This window comes from Vigna angularis, chromosome 1 (assembly GCF_016808095.1).
Source record: "Vigna angularis cultivar LongXiaoDou No.4 chromosome 1, ASM1680809v1, whole genome shotgun sequence".
Lineage (NCBI taxonomy): Eukaryota > Viridiplantae > Streptophyta > Magnoliopsida > Fabales > Fabaceae > Vigna > Vigna angularis.
This window is the reverse complement of record NC_068970.1, coordinates 23,541,858-23,560,504: the sequence shown is the minus strand read 5'-3', so window position 1 is coordinate 23,560,504 and position 18,647 is coordinate 23,541,858. Positions and strand designations below refer to the sequence as shown.

Sequence of the window (18,647 nt, the reverse complement as noted above, 5' to 3'; positions counted from 1 at the left end):
TCAATATTCTGAAAGCTCAAAAAATAACAATACCAAAAGAGAGAATCCAAATTTACACAAATCTATATAAAACTTTTCCATCCCACATTTTACTATTTCGTTTTATAAAAGTGTTTTTCCAATACAGTATTTTCCTACGTGATATTTACCAAAAGTTTTAAAAGCACAATCCCGACCCCTTTTTGTTGGTTTTTACACTAAGAAAAAGTAGCTCAATAAAAGCTACACACTTGGGTACCGGAACCAAAACAAAAATAAATTAGCTATAGAAATGTTATACAATCGTCAAAAACATTCAATGTGTAAACAAAATTATTGATTTTATCAAATAACAATTGTGGAAATTCAAATTTCGTCCACGTTACTAACATGTGCCATTACGCAGTAATGTTTAAAACTACAACTTACCCAACACGCAGTACAAACACATAATCAGCCGAATCTCCCAGTTAACTCTCAATTAGTATAAACAGAACCCTCTTGATCTAATATGCATTGTGCAGCAGCAATTCACGGGCAAAATTAAAGATTTGAAGTCTTAAATTACATTGTTAAAAATATGGGGGTATCAAGAGCCAGTTACCACTTGGCACTTCAACAGATTGTCTACGATAACAATTTCCTGACAGACGTTTCATCCCTATCTTCCTGCAGGTACTAATCACATTGCCAATATATCCCCCTACGATGACAAAAAGCCAACTGTCCTCCAGACTGCAATCTGCAAATCAGTAAGGTAACATATCTCAGTGTTGAAACACCTGAAATGTTCTTATTTGGTCCGTCTTCTTCTGTCTCTGTCCCTATCCCTGCTTCTATCCTTATCATGATCGTCCCTCTCTCTGCTTCCACTCTTTTCCCGGTGTCGGTCCTTTCCTCTTTCAATATCAAAATCATAACTTCTTTCCTTTTGTCTGTCTCGATCCCTTTCTAAATCATGTTCCCTGTCCTTGTCTTTTCCAGATAATTTTGGTTGTGGACTATCACTTGGACTTCGGCTTCGGTGCCGTTTCCTTGAGACATCATGCCTATCCCTCTTCTCTGTAGTTCTTCCTGCGATTTAAATTTTTACATCATTTGAAAGCTTGATGCAGAATAACAAGGAGAATAACACAAAGATGTGATTTTTCTCATTTTAATGACATTTAAAGAAATTAGTAGAATGCATGGGAAAGGTGAAAGGGTTACAGGAAGGAATTAAAAACTGAAACGAATGAAAGCATGCATATGACAACGGTTATGACTAGATACATTATGCACTTTACTCCAAGCATTTGATTTCTTCATTTTTGTTTCCTACCAAAAAATTCCAGACATCTGCTTAACAATTCTGTTTTCTCTTTCTTTCATAGGGTGGAGATCAGGAATAGGGAGCTGAGCCTATGATGCCAGGTAGCACCGAAGACATTAAATGTAATAAAAACAGATCAGGTCGATCGTCCTCATTTAAAATGCAAATAGACTTCATTGTATAATTTACTATCCTGCTTTATTATTAATTAACACTTTCTGAAACATAACATGAAAATTTTATTCAATGGCCCAGAAGAAAAAGAAAATGATAGACACCATAAATTGAATAATTGTTATCAAATCATACTCTAAGAACAAATCCCTCATAAAGCCACTCAAAAAGTACCATCTCAAATAGGATCACATGCAACTACAGTTAGGTTACCATCACTGAGGTTCAGTAGCCAATAAATAAAAATCCAAACTTAAAACTTAGCGTCATTGCAGAATGTGATTCATACTTGAGCAGATGACTGTCAAATTATTGAATTTTCGAGACAATTGTTGAGTAATTACAATGCAATAATTCATCTAAACCAATGTGCAAGTCATTCAAATGAAAATTCAATTCCTTCTGTACAACATTCAAAAGAAAAAGACAAATAGAAAGAACTTACTATTACTTTTACCATCTTCACCAGAATCTGATAATCCATATTCTGCTTGCAGCCGTTTTCGATGTGACTCCACTTTCTTGTCAATTTCCTCCAAATTTTTAATTCCCCTTTCTTCAAGAGATTCACGGTATTCAATTAAAGCAACCTCCAAGCGTCTTAGCTTTTGCCTGTCCATGGTAAGCTCCATAAGCAGACATATATAATATAAAAACCTTGTACAGGTTGTACACTCCCCATCCCAAAAAACGATAATGATTTTGAATAGCTTTTGGGGATAGAAAATTATAACCACGATCAAATATAAAAGAAAACACAGATAGAACAGTCAAATGTCAGTAAATGCAAGCTGAACAAAAAAGACATTATCGGTCTTCAGTTCCATAGGCAATCTTACTTAAAGAATGAAAGTGAGAAATTAAGGCAAAATATATTACAACCTCTGCTCTTCATTCATTCCACTGTCAGCATGAGCTGGAAAACTTGTACCAGCTGCAGACTCTGATTCATCAGCTTTAATAAGACCATCATCCACATTATCACTACCAGAAGATGAGTAACTTAAGCCGAGATTTTTTCCACCTCTCCTTTGTTCATCGTCACTCTCATCATCCTCCCGAGCCCATTTTGAGGCTGGAAGAACTGGATCACTCTTTTCCTTTTTTGTGAATGCCTTAAGTTCAGGTTGTTGAATAGGAAGTGTAGAAGCTAAAGATACAGAACTTCTGCTCTGTGACGGCAAATCTTCATCTCCATAGTGGTTCCATGAAGAAAGTCCTACTGGTTCAGGCTCTGCACTTGTTTCTTGCCGATTACTTGAATACTTCCCAGAACTCACTTGGTTGTGGGCATATTTCAGTTCATCATCTAGTTCATAACCTCTCTGCTTTTCTGCCTCTTCAAGACTTAACAACCGTGCAACCATCATTTCTCTACCACCAACAAGTGACAATCCATTGTGTCGGCATCTTCTTTCCAGCTCAGCAATAGGAAGACTCATTAGCTCCTTCATTGCAGCCCCTCGACCCATTGCCAATGCCGCATCTTGGTTGGTCTTGCCACCAACAACTATATCTTCAGAAGTGGTCTTCTGTTCAATCTCAGGTGCATCGCCACATATAGAATGGAATGGAATTACACCAGAGTTCCCAGGTCGAAGAAAAGTAGCTCTTAAGCCATTCACATAAGAATCTGAAAATAGAAACCAGTCTGCCCAAACTTGCAAAACTTTCAGCACACGTTCCTGGAACATTTCAGACAAAGATCACCGACCAGAAAAAGAAAGAAAACTAAAATTATATCACAGCTATCTACTATTGTTCAGTCTACCTTTAGGGCTTCAGCAGTAATACGCCCCATTATGCTACGGTACAAGTCATTAAAACTCTCCATTATGTCCGGTAATGTTGCTTCAAACTTGGTGCGATATGCTGATGCATTTCTTACAGGAGCACTACTATTATGAAGAATATCAGAGACAAGCATAAGCCTTGCAATTTTAGTAGGAATGGGGGTTTCTTTAAGTGTCAAGGATTCAGTCAAGACTTCAACTATCTGCAGTTAAGATTTAAAAATCATCAAGGAAGCATTATCCCAATTATATAAAATGAAAGGATAATTGAATAGTAAATGATAGCAAGAGAGTGATAACAATAGACAATTCTGCATCTTTTCTGTCTATGAAATCAGTTAATTTGTTTTACTCATCATTTTAACTTAATTTTTATGGTAAATAGTACATACATTCCAATCTTATGCTAACTGAAAGGGACACGTGTGTTTATTGTAGCATAGGCTGAGTACATTTTAGTAAAAATACTATATTCATATAGCTTTTCAGGAATTCTACAGCCAGAACCATGTCAACTATGGGTTTTTGGTAACAGTGCTTGGTTACTTATAAATAAATACTTTCCTGATAAAAAATGAGCAGAGATCAATTCAAGATAAATTAGTATCTTTTGTTATGGTATAAAGTTGTGAATGGATTGATTATTTAGAGATGAGATAGCCCAGGTCAAAGTTCCCTCTGCATAAGGTTGTAAGCCCAGTGCGAAGATTTGAAAGAGAGTTAGATTTACTAAAAAGGAATAATAAATGCCATAAATGGATTGAGTAAGCAAGTGGGCTAAAATGGATTAGCTGAAGAAAAATTTACTGACTTTAAACCAGCAATTTCAATTATATTGAGGGTATTTCAATAGCCAATGAGCAGAAAAACAGTTCTACCTCCCCAGCTGCATCAGCATTATCTAAAGAAAACCCCATAGCCTCTTTTATTTGGCTCCTCTCTAGAGTTAAAGCACGCAGCATATCCTCAAATTCATCCCTCTGTGCATCAGTCAGTGTTCTTTCTGGCTCAACACGCTAGAAAATTCAATCAAAACACAGAAAGTTATAATGTGTGTAGATCAGGAGAGAGTGTTGTTGAGAAATTACATTCAACCTAATATAAAATACAACAATGAAAGTACCCTGCTTCTTCCTCCAGCATGTGTGGAACCAGACTCCTTTTCATGTTCTGGACTTTTTGACGTTGGTAATGAGGGAGGAATCCATCTGAAAAAAGAAAATTATCTTTGTCTAGGTTACACTTTATTACTAATGACCCATTCAATCCATTCCCAACATCGGCAAACAAAACAACCCACCAGTCTTTCTTTTCTAATTTGTTACAGTAATCAAAAACATAATACAAGGGAAAAATAATAAATAGAGTACCTTCCGCTACCCGTTATCATGATAAAAGGTTCGGTCCTCCATCTTTGAAGGGTATCACCCTGCATTACAGGCAAGCAACACATAATATGTCACCCTCCAAAACATTACATCACTATTACGTCAAAGAAACTTTTTTCTTTTATGGATTCTTCAATTGTTTAGTCAAAACATTCCCAAAAAGGAAAATTCCACCATCACAAACGAAATTGTTGTACCTGGGCAAATGAGTAGAGTCTCCAAACGTAGTAGGTATGTTCCTTTGAGCCTAGGACAAACAAGAAGTTGAAAAGAGGATTGCCACGACCCCTCTCCATGATAGCCTGTTCAAAAGCACATCCTCCATCCAGGACATACAAAGCCATTGTATCAATTACATGCCTTAAATGTTCATCCTCAGGAGGTGTAACCATTATATCAGGAACATTAGGAGTCAGAACCTACAATCAATTATAGCAGGAATATTAGGATCAAGAACCATTACATCAAAAACATTAGGATGTGAACCAATAAGTAACTCTACACCTAGTGTGCTTGTATCTTTTATATGTATATATATTACTACCATCTGTTTTTAGACAGAAGAAAAAGAAATATTTAGAAACATGAAAAAGTTGAGGGAAAAAAATACTAGAGGAGAAAAAGACAACAAAATAAAGCAAAAAAGGATAAAAGACAGCAAAATAAAGATAAAAAACCACGCAACACAGTTAGTCACATTAAAGATAGAACAAAACCCCTAAATTGGAACACTATAAAGAAGCTAAAAGGATTAAAATGCTACTCTATCCCAAATGAACTCAAGACTACCGGCCAGAGAAATTTTTAGCATTTCTAACCAACCATATACAAAAAAAATACCCAAGACTGTGCAACACCAAAGTTTTTTGGTGGTTCGTGTCTTGGAAACTTGGTTCCTGCTGCGTGGTACTAAGAATATTTATCCACAGAGACACAAAAAACAAATGATACTTTATATGATAAACAGAAAGATATACATCCATGTTTCTGTTAAGTTTGTAGACAGAACTAGAGAAGATGAAATTTATTGTAAGAGATCAATTGAATAACAGCAAATAAGTGTTTCACCCAGGAGTCAGAGAACTGTTATCTTACAATACTACAGTTTCCAAAAAAGTAGATGCATTAAATTAGTGTTTCACATTCAATTACAATTTCGATAATGATTTCTGCTGGAATCACTGCATGACAGTACAATATGTGACAAATATAAAGAATTTAAGACAATATAAAACTGAGAACTTACCAGCTCAGAATTCTGATTAGGCACGGATGTTAATGGTGGACCTGAAGGACCAGACAATATCACAGTACTACCCTGCAAATAAAAACAAGTAAAACATGTTGTATATCCAACGAGAAGAGCAGTCTGGACAGTCAATAGGAAACTTGAATTCCCAAGATAGTCTTGACATTTTAATATGTTAAAGTCGAAATAAATCATCGAGATATTTATCCTTCATAATATTTCATCATCTCATTTAGGTGCTAGAAAACAGAGCAGATAGCATGGCAAGTTCATTTGGCTTGAGATTTTTAATTTTATTTTTGAGTGAGAAGGACACACAGATGAAGGAGGAGTGATCTAGATTAGGAATTATTGGACAATTGGAGTAGTAATGATGATGACAAAAACAAATAAACCCTTGGAAGTGGTTGCTTATTTTAAATTAAATAATATTGAACAAACAGAGAAGAGATAGACACAAGAAGAGGAAACTATATTATTGCATTACTGATATTGAAAGATTACAATGATGCTAAGCTTTCATTGTACAAGAATTATAAATAAACATCCTCGTAGAATGATATAACCATGAGGTTACAGCAGTGTCAGTTTATAACAGCCTAACAGACAGCTGTCAAAACAGAAAAAAATTAATGAAGTTGACATTTGTTTATATTCTCTTATAACCACTTGAAAATGGTAATTGTTCTAAGAAATTCTTTATAGTAGGGTTTGTGGAGTCTTCAGTTTTTAAAAACTACCCTATAAAATAAATTTCATAAACTACTCTATATGGAGGAGTAGGGGGAGATGTCACAACACTAAGAAGATAGCAAATGATAGAAAATAGCTAACTTCCAAAACTGTTACAAAAACTATTCTCATAAAACAATATTTTTTATTAGTTTTTGAAAATAGTTTCCAAATATAGATAACAGACCCTAACTCTTCTGTTTTTCAACAAGTTAACAGTAATACCTCCTTACTCCTAATAGCCATATGCCCTGGTGGAGGTGCAGGTAGTGCTTGCGATGGTAGGGCAACAGACCTTCCCCATCCAATTTTCAATTCATATTCATAAACCACAACTCCTGCACAAACATTCATACTACGTCATGCATTAACATATTTTCTGAAGCATAAACTCAATTAATATACATGCTATGCTAAAAGAGTTTGTGTTCTGATTTCTGACAAATGTACCAGACCTTGCATCTCGTCTTTTGCTGCCTGTCCATCGGCCCTGTTCATGAAAGCTACAAAGCCACAGTTCCTTTGCCGCCTTCGCTCCTCCTCTGTCCTTGGCCACATAATCTTCACACTAGCAATAGGTCCAAATCTTCCAAAAGTACGGAGAAGAAAATTTTCATCAACCTACAATCATTAAACTGCTAAGATAAGACTAACAGGTACTTAATTCTCAAAGAAAAACAAAGGCCAGTTATTGAGGGGACCCCAAACCTTGGGTGAGAGATTTCCAACATAAAGATTTGTAGTCTGAGGATCACCATCATCAAATGATCCTGGAAGTTTTCCACTAGGGTCAAAGTCATCAGGCAGCTCATCAAAGCGACTGGGCTGCTTTAAGAGGAAAAACTATAAGTACAACGGCCTAAAATTTAGTGAATGTGAGAAAACTATAAGTACAACAGCTTAACAGCATCACTCACAGCAGAATGTTCTGCATGACGACCGTCACGCCAATGCTCACGTTCTTGATTTCGCCTCTCCCTCATCTCTTGCTCATGCTTTAGCTCCTCCATAAAATGATCAATATTTCTTGACTTCCCTTTCTCTTTCTCCTTTGGCTTTTCCTCCTCTTTCTACAAATTTCAGCAAACAAGCATTATATCTGGATACATCAGAACTGGAAAGCAAAAAACTAGAGGTCAAAGCATCAATTAAGATACAGACTTTCCTTTCAGATTCTTTCCCCTTGGTTGCCATTGGAGGTGGAATAAAAGATGGTACATACCTGCAAATAAAAATAAATGATAAACTTCCATCTTAATTGACTAAGTACACATTTGAACTAAATAAAAATATTTAGAATTATCTGACTCATCATTTTCAAAACAGTCGATAGGGGTAATATCACCTAACTAAACTTCAGGGATAACCACTGGATAATCCAGCAAAAATCTTTCATTACACTCTAAGTGTCAACAAAATCTAAACTGTAAATTTGAATAAATTTCCCTCAACACCCATCAAACAAGTAGAGGAACCAATTGCCAATTATGAGGCAGCAAGACGAGAGATTCCAAGTTTTTCTTAACTAACTGATTGCTTTCATGGAACCTGATGTCACTAAAACTGAAAATGGATACATATTTTCTAATGTCTTTAGGTTTAATAAATTTTGAGTTGTCAGAACAACTCATTTAATTATTCTGGAATGGAGTGTGTTGAAAGGTTAGTGACAAAACAAGTCATGTAGGTTGGTACTGCTCTGGTACCATGTTGATAAAAGAGAAACCTAGAAGGAATAAAATGAATTTCGTGTTTTGTAAACGTGCAGGAGTATTCTTATTTATAATGAAGAAACTCAACAATTACCAAAATAAATATTTAATCATGGGAAATATTTAGCAAGATATTTCCCTATCAAATAATATCATACTAACATTCCCCTCAAATTAGAGCAAATGTATCATACGAGACAAGCTTTTTACATATGTCATCAATACAAGACCCATTGAGAGACTTGGTAACCATGTCAATCAGTTGGCTGTTGAAGCTAACAAAGTAAATAATGATAAAAATAGTAGACATTTCCTGGACATGACATTCTCTTTGTCAAAGTGACAACCATTGAAAGGATTAGATACAAAATAAGTCTCGGAGGATGGCATTGCTCTAATACCATGTTGAAGCAATACAATGAATTTCTTGTTGGGTCCACATGAGTATTCTTATTTATAATGAAGAAGACATAGAATAATAATGAACAAAAACAGTATCTAATAACAGGAAATATCAAATATTTCCCTATGAAAACATATTATATCTATCTATTTAATGTAATCAAATCATATCTCTAACGTAATCAACTCATACGTCTAACACTCCCCCTCTCACTAGAGCATATGCATCATACAAGACAAGCTTGTAAAACCTCAACACAAGACCTCGAGAGACTTAGTAAACATGCAAACCAGCTGACAAAGTAAATAATGACAAAGCTAGTGGATATTTTCCAAAAAACATGACTTTCTCTCTGTCAAAGTGACAATCAATCTTCAATATGTTAAATCCTTCAAATCATATCTTCAACACTCTTTCTCAGGTTGGAACACATGAATCACATATAGTCAAGCTTGTTAAAAAAGGTCAAAAGATAATGAGGATTACCAAAGAGTTTAAGAATCCAAGTGTGAGTTTCAGTCTCACATTGGAAAGAAATGAAAAAGTTGAGCAACATATAAGATTTTTAGATTGGAGGTTGTGTGAATCCCTTATATCGGTTTGCCTGAAGTCTCATTGTTGTTGATTCTCTCTTACAAATCCCGCCTCAAAAGACCCAACACTTTTGAAAAGAAATAAACACTGAAAGTACAACACTTTTGAAAAGCAATAAACACTGAAAGTACACGTCATAGGGATGCAAAAGTGCTTAAAAGGCACAACGGCTACTGGACAGCAAACATAGTCATCGCACAACAAGGCAATGCCAGTGACGGTTTTTGGCCAGAAAAATCTTGTTTAAAGAAAAAAAATTCACCCAAAAAACATCAGCAATTAAAAATGTCAGCTGAAAAAGGCTCAAAAAAAAACTCACAAGAAAAAAATTGGTGGAAAACAATATCTGTCACAAAACATCAGTCATAAGTAGTAGTTGCTGAAAAACCACAGGCTATAAGCAGTAACATTCTGGAAAAGGCTCGTCAAAAAGTTGCCGCATGGTGAACAATGACACAAGAGGTGAATTGTGACAGCGACAACAAACAAAAAATATAAAAACCAGAAAAATATTTACTCCTGTGAGCAGTGGGCCCATATGGAAAACACAGATTTAAGTTCCCTTCTCATTAGGCTCTAATACCATGTTAAAAGAATTAGAGAAAAAATAGGTCACCGAGGTTGGTACCACTTTGGTTCCATGTTTAGAAGAGAGAAACTGAGAATGAATATAATGAATTTCATGTGTTTGAGTAAACAAATGAATATTCTTATTTATAATAATGTTAAGTAGCGAATTTTAAACCTAACTCAACTCCACAAAATCAACTTGTAAGATAAGGTTTACCCCCACTTATATATTGTAAATTGATTTTATTTCTAGTTGATGTGCAACTTCCAACATTTTCCTAGTGCAGAGACATATACATCTCGAGCATGGGACTAGACATTAATAAGTGGTTGGGACTAGACATTAATAAGTGATTCGATAGCGGTTCAATAGCTGGTGGAACAATAGATCCAACAAGTATCAAATTTCGATAAAATAAGCTCTAACTCATGGCTCTGATACCATGTTAAGTAGTGGACTTTAAGTCTAACTCAACACCACAAAATCACTTGTAAGGTGAGATTTTCACTCACTTATATATTGTAAATTGACTTTATATCTAGTCAATGTTAGACTTCAAACAAATAATGAAAAAAATCAATATCTAATAATGGGAAATAGATAATTCCCTAGTATCATAACATATATCCTTATATGATGTAATCAAATCATATCTCTAACATAATCAACTCATATCTCCAACAACAGTCAATCCTCAATATGCTACCTTCTTTCAAATCATATCTTTAACTAGCCCCCATAAGGTGGATAATAGGTATCACATGAGAGAAGCTCGTTAAAAAAGGTTGGAGGACACAAAAAATGTCAGCAGTACACAAAATTCGCTTGAAAAACATGGACAGTAAATAGAACTCACCGAAAAAGATATCAGTGGTAAACTGTACTTGTCAGTAAAATGTTTGTAAACAGTATTCACCTGATAAACCTTGGCAGTAAACCATATACACTGAGAAAATGTTGGTCGTAAGTAGTACTTCCCGAAAAATAATTCAACGTAAATACTATTTACCAAAAATATATTGACAACAAACAGTATTCACCAAAGAAAGCTGGCGGTAAACAGGACTCGCCAGAAAATGTCAGTGATGGTGAATAATGAAGCAGGCAATAAACTATGATAATAACGGTAGGCGATAAACTATGAAAGCAATGGGGAACAGTGTATTGGCATGCCCAGTCATAAGTAGTGGCCACAATAGGAAAGCATGAATTTGACCTCCCTTCTCATTAGAGTTTTGACACCATGTTGAAAGGATAAATGACAAAAAGGGCCATGGAGGATGATAACAATTTAGTACCACGTTGAGAAGAGAGAATTCAAAAAGGAATATAATGAATTTTGCATGTTTTGTACAAACGAGTATTCCTATTTATAATCAAGAAATATAGTAATAAAGAACCAAATCAATACTTGATGATGAGAAAAAATTGGTAAGATATTTCCCTATCAAATCGTATCATAATCCCAAATGTAATCAAATCATATCTATAACAATCAAATTCTATCTCCAACAGTGTGTACTGAGTTGCCACTTAAAAAAACCCCTACCACTCAAATGCTAATTGAAAAGTCTCATCACGCATCGTTTACATCTAAAAAGGTTTTCAACTAAAATAAAACTTCTCGATACAAATGTATACGTATTCAGTTTTTGGTAAAAGAATAAACCCATTAAGATGAAGAGGAAATGAACATGAGAATCATGAGAAAGAGAATTCTCATTAACATAAGCTGAAGAAACAAAACAACAAAGATACACAGAAAAATCAATGGAGCAAAACTGCCCAAATGATGTCAGGAACCATAAAAAAGCAGTAGCTTGTACTGAAACAAAGAAAAGTGCATAATCCTATCCCGAATAAAATGTGTCGTGCAGATCTAACAGGAAATCTGCACTTCATCCAATCACGGTAGTTAAAATCAATATTACTCGTAAAATCATAGAATTGTATGATTTATGCCACCATCATGAACAATATTGATCTTTATGTGTGACTCATTTTAGCGGAATCACAAGATCACAGGGTCTGACCAGTAGGATTGGCTAGATTTACCAATCACGCCGTGCAGCTAATAACCCACTTTACAAAGTATAGAGAGAAACAACAACCCTTATTTTCTGAAGCCCATTACACGTCAACAATAGAGCCCCACTTATTCATGTTCACTTGTGTCCTGTTTTCTTTCCCTGCTCTTGTAATTCGTGTCTTCTACATTCAAGTTTCTTAATTCAAATTATTTGCTTATTTTAGAGTTCAAAATGGTTTTTTTCTTCTGTTTTGGCGGTGTGCTTGTTTAATTGTTACTACCGTGCTATGTGTTTCTCCACTTCTCACTCTCTTTTGTTATTTTGGTATGCGATGCTCTCACTGTTCTGGATGTCTCCAACATATTTGGTTCTATATCTTGTCAAATAATCTATGTCTTCTATATTTGGAATTGTTAACTTGTCACTTTATCTTTGTGATTGTGTTAGTAGTTACTATAAGGTAATTTGCAAGATTTATGCTATTTTTTATGCATATGCATATATTTAAATACAATTTTGTAGTTTAGGTAGGATCTCAATTGCATTTTATGATTATTCGATTGACACGTTCCCTAACCTTCCAATGTACACGCAATTTAACTAGCCTGGCTCCAACTAAAGGCATCAACAAATAGCATTAGTTGCACATCACCACACAAAAAAATTGCATCGTGACTTGTACCAAAGACACCATTAGCTTGTGATCAAAAAGCGGTAGGCAACACATTTATCAAAAAGGACAAATAAGGAACTCAAAAGATAAAGCATGCAGCAAAAAATATGGAACTGCTTAGACACCATAGGTATCCTAGTAACCTGCAAATATTTCATTGGTATTGATTATATAAAGCCACGGTCTAAATAAATGATGTGATGTTAGAGGGAGCTTTAGACCCCAAAAGGAATTTTTCATTAAATTAGCCTTATTCAAGGAATGAGTAAGAATAGGAAAAAACAATTTGCATGAAAACATCCCAGAAGGGTAATGAACTAGGAGAACGAGGTTCCAAAGGAAAATGTCATAGCCATTTTACCCACTAGAGCATTGATCTTATACACCAAATTACTAAAGAAACAAACCCTACGTTCTTGCAACAATATAACTCCCAACTCACCCTTAGAGCTCATCATACATCTGAAATATGAGCCAATATGGAATAGAGATTATCCCTTAAATCCTTTGTTCTCTCTTTTTCAGAAGCATCCGTCAGAAACATTTTTGGCTATTGATTACAAGGCTGCAAGCCTTCCCTACACCATGAAATGAGTATTGGAAACATGGTTTCCTACTACAAGGGACAACACTAAAATAATCTTTACATTTACATGTTTAATATGACTACTTTAGTGAGGGGCTCCATAGAAATGACACCAGGATGAGAATATCCAGAGCATATTTCCTCTGGGAAATGACAATGTTAGAGGTAGATTGAGCAATACCAATCCCTAAAACATATTTGAGTGTATCCAAATCTTTCATTTGAAACTGAATGTGAACGTAAGCATTGAGCCATTCATCAAGTTCATCACCAGTAATGACAATGTCAACACCATGCACCACCAAATACATACACAAGCCAAACGGAGAGTAAAGGGAAAAAAACTAAGTGATCACCCTTGAATAACTTATACCAAACTAGACTAAGGTAGTGTGCTAAAGCACCAAACTAAGGAAATGGAGATTGCTTCAAGCAATAGAAAGATAATGAAAGTCAAAATACAAGGTGAGAGCGTTCAGAAATCAATATGAAGAGCACAAGAAGGAACAGAAAAAGATAAAACAAAATCAATATGAAGGCCATAACGAAAATAAATAAATATGTTAAGCTTAGTATTGTGAAATACCGAAATCATAGTTGGGTTATATAAAAAGTCCCAGTGTAAGTAATTGTAGATAAGCTATTACATACAACTTTTGAAATAAGTTCAAAACATCTTATAGATATTCAAAAGATATTATTCCAAGTTTTGCCCAACATTCTTACTTATAATAGAAAATATCTCTAGATAATTTGTTCATAAACTCTTCAACTGAGGGTCAGTATTGAAAGCCATCATATTGTTATAATCAGCAATCAAATGATTGAGCTAACCAAGATACGTTTGTGTATCCATATTCTCAAGCTTGGTTGATAGATTAGAGGTCACAATGCTAGAGACAGTGGACATCATTGGAGTAGACCTTTTGGGCTTTGCCCCAAACCTATAACAGTCAGAGAGGTTGAATGTTAGGAGCAAGAGATAACCTACAAACGTTGCACAAAGAGGCAACAACACTGTACCAACTAGCTCGATCCTTGACAAGAAGATTCATAGCCTAAGTGGTCGACCCAACCTTGACCTTGGAACTATAGTTGGACAATGATTGCACAGTATTGTAATTGGTAAATCTATTATAATTTATTTTTCTCATAGGATTAGAGAGATGTTTGTCAATGTCATAGTTGAAGCAAACTCCAAAGGGGTTCTAGATGAGGCCATGAGAAAACAAGGGCTTGGTAGGCTCACTAGAGACAAACAAGGATCAAGGAAGGGTGGTCAGTCAAGAAGTGTCATAAAAAAAGCACCTAACATTGAAAAAGAGAATGCGTCTGAACTCAATGTACTAGAAAAGGGTCGCCACATAAGGGTAATAATGATAGTGGCACATGCAACAATATTTGGCAACACATTTGACGATGTGGAGATTACTAGAGAAGAACATAGTGATAGGGTATTGCTCACCCTATTCATCGCAAACCCTAAACCCTTAAAGTTCTATAGCATTTTGATAAGAATTCAAGCACTTGGGAACCTTCTCTTATAAGCTATCCATGAAGGGGGTAGAACCAAGCTCTTAAATACACCCTGAAGACACAATACATGTGGAGAAAATTAAAGAATATTTCATTCTCTAAGATGGTGTAGAAAATATAATTGTCTACCACTCTAGCTAAAAAGACATGTCCCTAACTCTTAGAAAGTAAACTTTAAACCTAACTCGACCCTACAAAATTTGCTTGTAAGGCAAGATTTGCACCTACTTCTCTACTATAATTTAGCTTTATCTTTAGTCAATATGAAATCTCCAACACACAAACATTGTCCCACACCGAAGACTAGACATCTCAAGTATAGGATTAGATATTTGGGGGTGGTTTGATAGCTGCCAAATAGTAAGTGGCCCAAATAGACCAAAATATCTCAATAGGATAGGTTTCTATACCATCTTAGAAAGTGAACTTTAAGTCTAACTCAATCCCAACAAACCAACTTGTAAGATGAGATTTTCCCCACTTATATACTATAATTTGACCTTATCTCTAGTCAATGTTTAACACTAATAACACAATCACCAATGTCAATTGAAGGTCCACTCAGTCATGTAAGCAAAAAAAAAATCCCAGTTGACTATATTCTTAAAAAGTTTCATGATGTGTATACATCCACACACTTCTCTCTCTAATTTCCTACATTATGACCAGCCAGGAAAGACCAATATATTTTCCGCATAATGTTAATAGTGAAACTCTAATACAAATAGACATTGCAGAAAAGAAAAATATCTCAATGTTATTTTGCTCCATTAATCACCATTAGCAACTAGGTTTGAAGTGTCTTTAATTTTATCGGTAAGGTGCTAAAGGCACACCTCACCAAAACCAGAAAGGTGCACCCAAGGCACCAAAGGAATAAACCAAACTAAAGGGCACTGTCAAACAGTAATACAGGGTACCCTTCAAGTATCTCACATCAACAGCTTTACACATGAATGTACAAATACAAAATCATAAGTAGCATATGTTTTAGCTATTTAAAAAAAAAAAGACTACAAAACAACTCAGAATTGCAAGGAAATTGAAACGAAACTGCACATAAGATCAACCATTTCACTGTGTGACTAAGTATTCATAACTCAAAAGTTTCTTAACAAATTACAAGAAAGTTACTTGCATAGTTTTCATGCATACTGATTTATATACTAATACTATAATATTATTTCCAATTTTCATCAGATGTCCATGAAGGATGCAATGCAAGAATACCGATTTATTATAACTTGACTGGGATATTCTTAGGCAGGTTTGCTTTAAACAATTAAAAATACATTCACTAAAATTACACAGAATTTAATTGAGCAATTAAAAATGTCTCTATAAGCACAGAATAGTTATATTATATACTTCTCAGTTTGCACAGACAACTTCTGATTTTTATATTATTAGATTGAGAAGTAGCTCTTGTTTTAGATTTATAAAATGAGATGACATTCAAAGCATAAGAATCAAGGATCTTGAGTTATTTATTCAAACAAGTTCTTCTGCTATGCAAACAGAACAAGCCAAAATTAGGTGAGTTGGAAATACTGTAGCTCATCCTGAAATACCAGAATTATACAACCCCCACCCGCAAATGTTAATCATGTGATCAAATCATTAAATGTCACAAAAACATGCATCATAATAACAAAATTACAATATTCAATTCGTTATGGCTATAAGTACAACCTAAATAAAGCTATACCTTAATAACATGTATTTTCCCTACTTATTGATGCCTAATTAAAGAGCACAGAAACTTGGTCAATCAAAAGCATTTATTTACCTACTTCCCTTCTTTGGAACAGATACCCCATCTTTGGACTTTTCACCTGTCATCCGCGAAGGAATAAAAAAGGTCCATACTTTTATTAACATTGTTATACAAAATAATAGCAAAAACTATGTATATCCATAACATAAAAAGCATACAGGAACATGACTTCTAAGAGCTGAGGCAAAAGGAATATAAACAAAGAGGAGCAAGAAATACAGAATTCATGAGTCATACTAACCCTCAGAATCATCTTTAAATCTATCATTGGGATTAATTGTTCCTCCTCGAACAAAAGTTTTTGACCCCGGAGTAGTGTCTCCTTGAAATGACTCTACAAACTCAGCATACAAGCGAGCAGTCTCATCCTCGGCTCTCTGCATGAGAAAAATTCCAACATAATAAAAAATAAGAATTTTACCGAATTCAACGAAGAACTAACTAACTTGGGCATATCAACCCTACCTTCTTCTTTGCCTCCTCTTCTTCTCTATGCTTCTGGAATGGCGTTTTTTTCCGTGTGATGGAGAATGAACTCATCCTTGCATCAGACTGCCAAAAACAATAAAAATACTTCATATCCTCAAGTAAGACATTCACCCAGAAATTACACATCTTGAAACGATCCTAAACTCTTTGCTCCACCATTTCTCATTCTCAAAAGCAATCTCAAGTTTCAAGTTCAACTTCACATCCAGTCCTCCAAAATAAAATTAAAAACAAAATCACAGAACGCAGAGAAAACATATCAAATACAAATCCCCATCAAACTGTACTCTAACCTATCGAATTCACGCTATCCTCAAAACCCAAGAAACAAAATAATCACAAATGGAAAATAATTGGAAAATGCAGAGCCCAACTTCTCAACTCAACCACCAAAATTAACAGTAATAACCCAATAGACTCTCACTCTAATCTAACATAACCTAACGACAACATTACCACACTAAACTCTGCCTCAAAAAAATTGAAATAACACGAAACATCAAAGTGTAGAGGAAATCGAAGCTACCTTCCCAAAAAGAGAGTGAGGAGAAGCTAAAAGAGGAAATCCACGGTCAGATAATGCGAGTCCTTCCTCCCAATCCCAATTGAGCAGAATCAGAAATAGTGACTTCACTGAAGGGCAAATACATCACCTCATAGTATCAAATAATTATGATTATAAACACAGAAAAACAAAACAAGGTAATCGAATTGGAAACCCGCTTTTGGGGCTTGATTACGAGAGAAGCATAAAATAGAAAAATAGCGAGGGGAAAGAAAAAGCGGAACCTGAACTCAGCACAACTTACCTGGCTTTGGTTTTCACTCCTTCCACGGAGTCGCTAGTAGAAACGAAACGAGGCGCAGTAACAGTGATACAAGGGCACGCGACAGGGAAGGGTATTGGTGTATTGTTTTCTTTTCCGATTAACTCACCCAAATAACAAAACTAAGGGATTGCATTATTATATTTTTACAATTATTCTATGTTTTTTAATTTAAATAGAATTCATTATCTTTTATCAAAATAAATCAATATATTTGTATATTAGAGCAAACCATGTTTACAGACTAGGTTGGTTTAGTCTCCGGTATGTTTTAAAAATTAGATTTTGAAGATTTTTAATTATCTATTTTCTATAACTTTTTTTATTTTTTTGTTAATGAAATGTAATGTAGTGACTATTTGACACATCTCACAATTAGTGTCTAATTTTCTTAATTAATTTAAAATTTTGTGAGTTCTTAATAATAATATTTGGTACAATAAAATGTTTACCATTTATAAGTTAATATTTTATATTTCTTACAATTATCATGCTATTTATCATTTATATGATTATATATATATATATATATATATATATATATATATATATATATATATATAAATGGAAGAATATAAAAGAAAGGAATCAGAAAGAATAGTGTTTTAAGCAATAGAATATAGAAAGTATTAAAGGTAAAAGAAGCAATACATTAATGAATATTTCAACAAAACACGAGTGATTTATAAATGACATGATTCATTGTACCTAGTCTTTATAAAACATATTCTTTAAAAAAAAGGAACAGCCAGATTAATTATAATATAAGGTTCTCTTACACATAATTATAATTTTTACATCTCACACAAAGTTCATCGATAA

The 18,647-nt window shown here is 34.5% G+C and overlaps 1 protein-coding gene across 6 annotated transcripts; it reads right to left on the bottom strand.

The window, feature by feature from the left end:
* Positions 1-319: 319 nt before the first annotated feature.
* LOC108343061 (protein RRC1) lies at positions 320-17,953 on the bottom strand. Of its 6 annotated transcripts, none has more exons than XM_017581107.2 (19): positions 17,808-17,953; positions 17,525-17,631; positions 16,975-17,061; positions 16,751-16,886; positions 16,522-16,567; positions 7,789-7,849; positions 7,545-7,697; positions 7,336-7,455; positions 7,083-7,248; positions 6,853-6,965; positions 5,893-5,964; positions 4,844-5,065; positions 4,629-4,687; positions 4,382-4,466; positions 4,137-4,274; positions 3,237-3,461; positions 2,348-3,150; positions 1,911-2,077; positions 320-1,053 (listed from the first exon to the last, which is right to left on the bottom strand). In XM_017581107.2, exons 3-19 carry the CDS (start codon positions 17,047-17,049, stop codon positions 773-775), a joined length of 2,922 nt encoding a protein of 973 aa, XP_017436596.1. In that variant the 5' UTR covers positions 17,050-17,061; positions 17,525-17,631; positions 17,808-17,953; the 3' UTR covers positions 320-772. The 6 variants fall into 6 exon arrangements, with proteins under 6 accessions (XP_017436596.1, XP_017436613.1, XP_017436604.1 ...); XM_017581124.2 differs by having other exon boundaries at positions 1,917-2,077; XM_017581115.2 differs by having other exon boundaries at positions 7,336-7,452.
* Positions 17,954-18,647: the final 694 nt, after the last annotated feature.

What these genes read in the sequence shown, in the direction of transcription:
- LOC108343061 (XM_017581107.2), bottom strand. Translation starts at nt 17,049, where the DNA reads ATGAGTTCATTCTCCATCACACGGAAAAAAACGCCATTCCAGAAGCAT. An exon ending in ATGCTGGAGGAAGAAGCAGG is followed by an intron (nt 4,275 to 4,381) that starts GTACTTTCATTG and finishes TGAATTTTCTAG; the next exon opens with CGTGTTGAGCCAGAAAGAAC. An exon ending in TGAAGATGGTAAAAGTAATA is followed by an intron (nt 1,054 to 1,910) that starts GTAAGTTCTTTC and finishes TTTAAATCGCAG; the next exon opens with GAAGAACTACAGAGAAGAGG.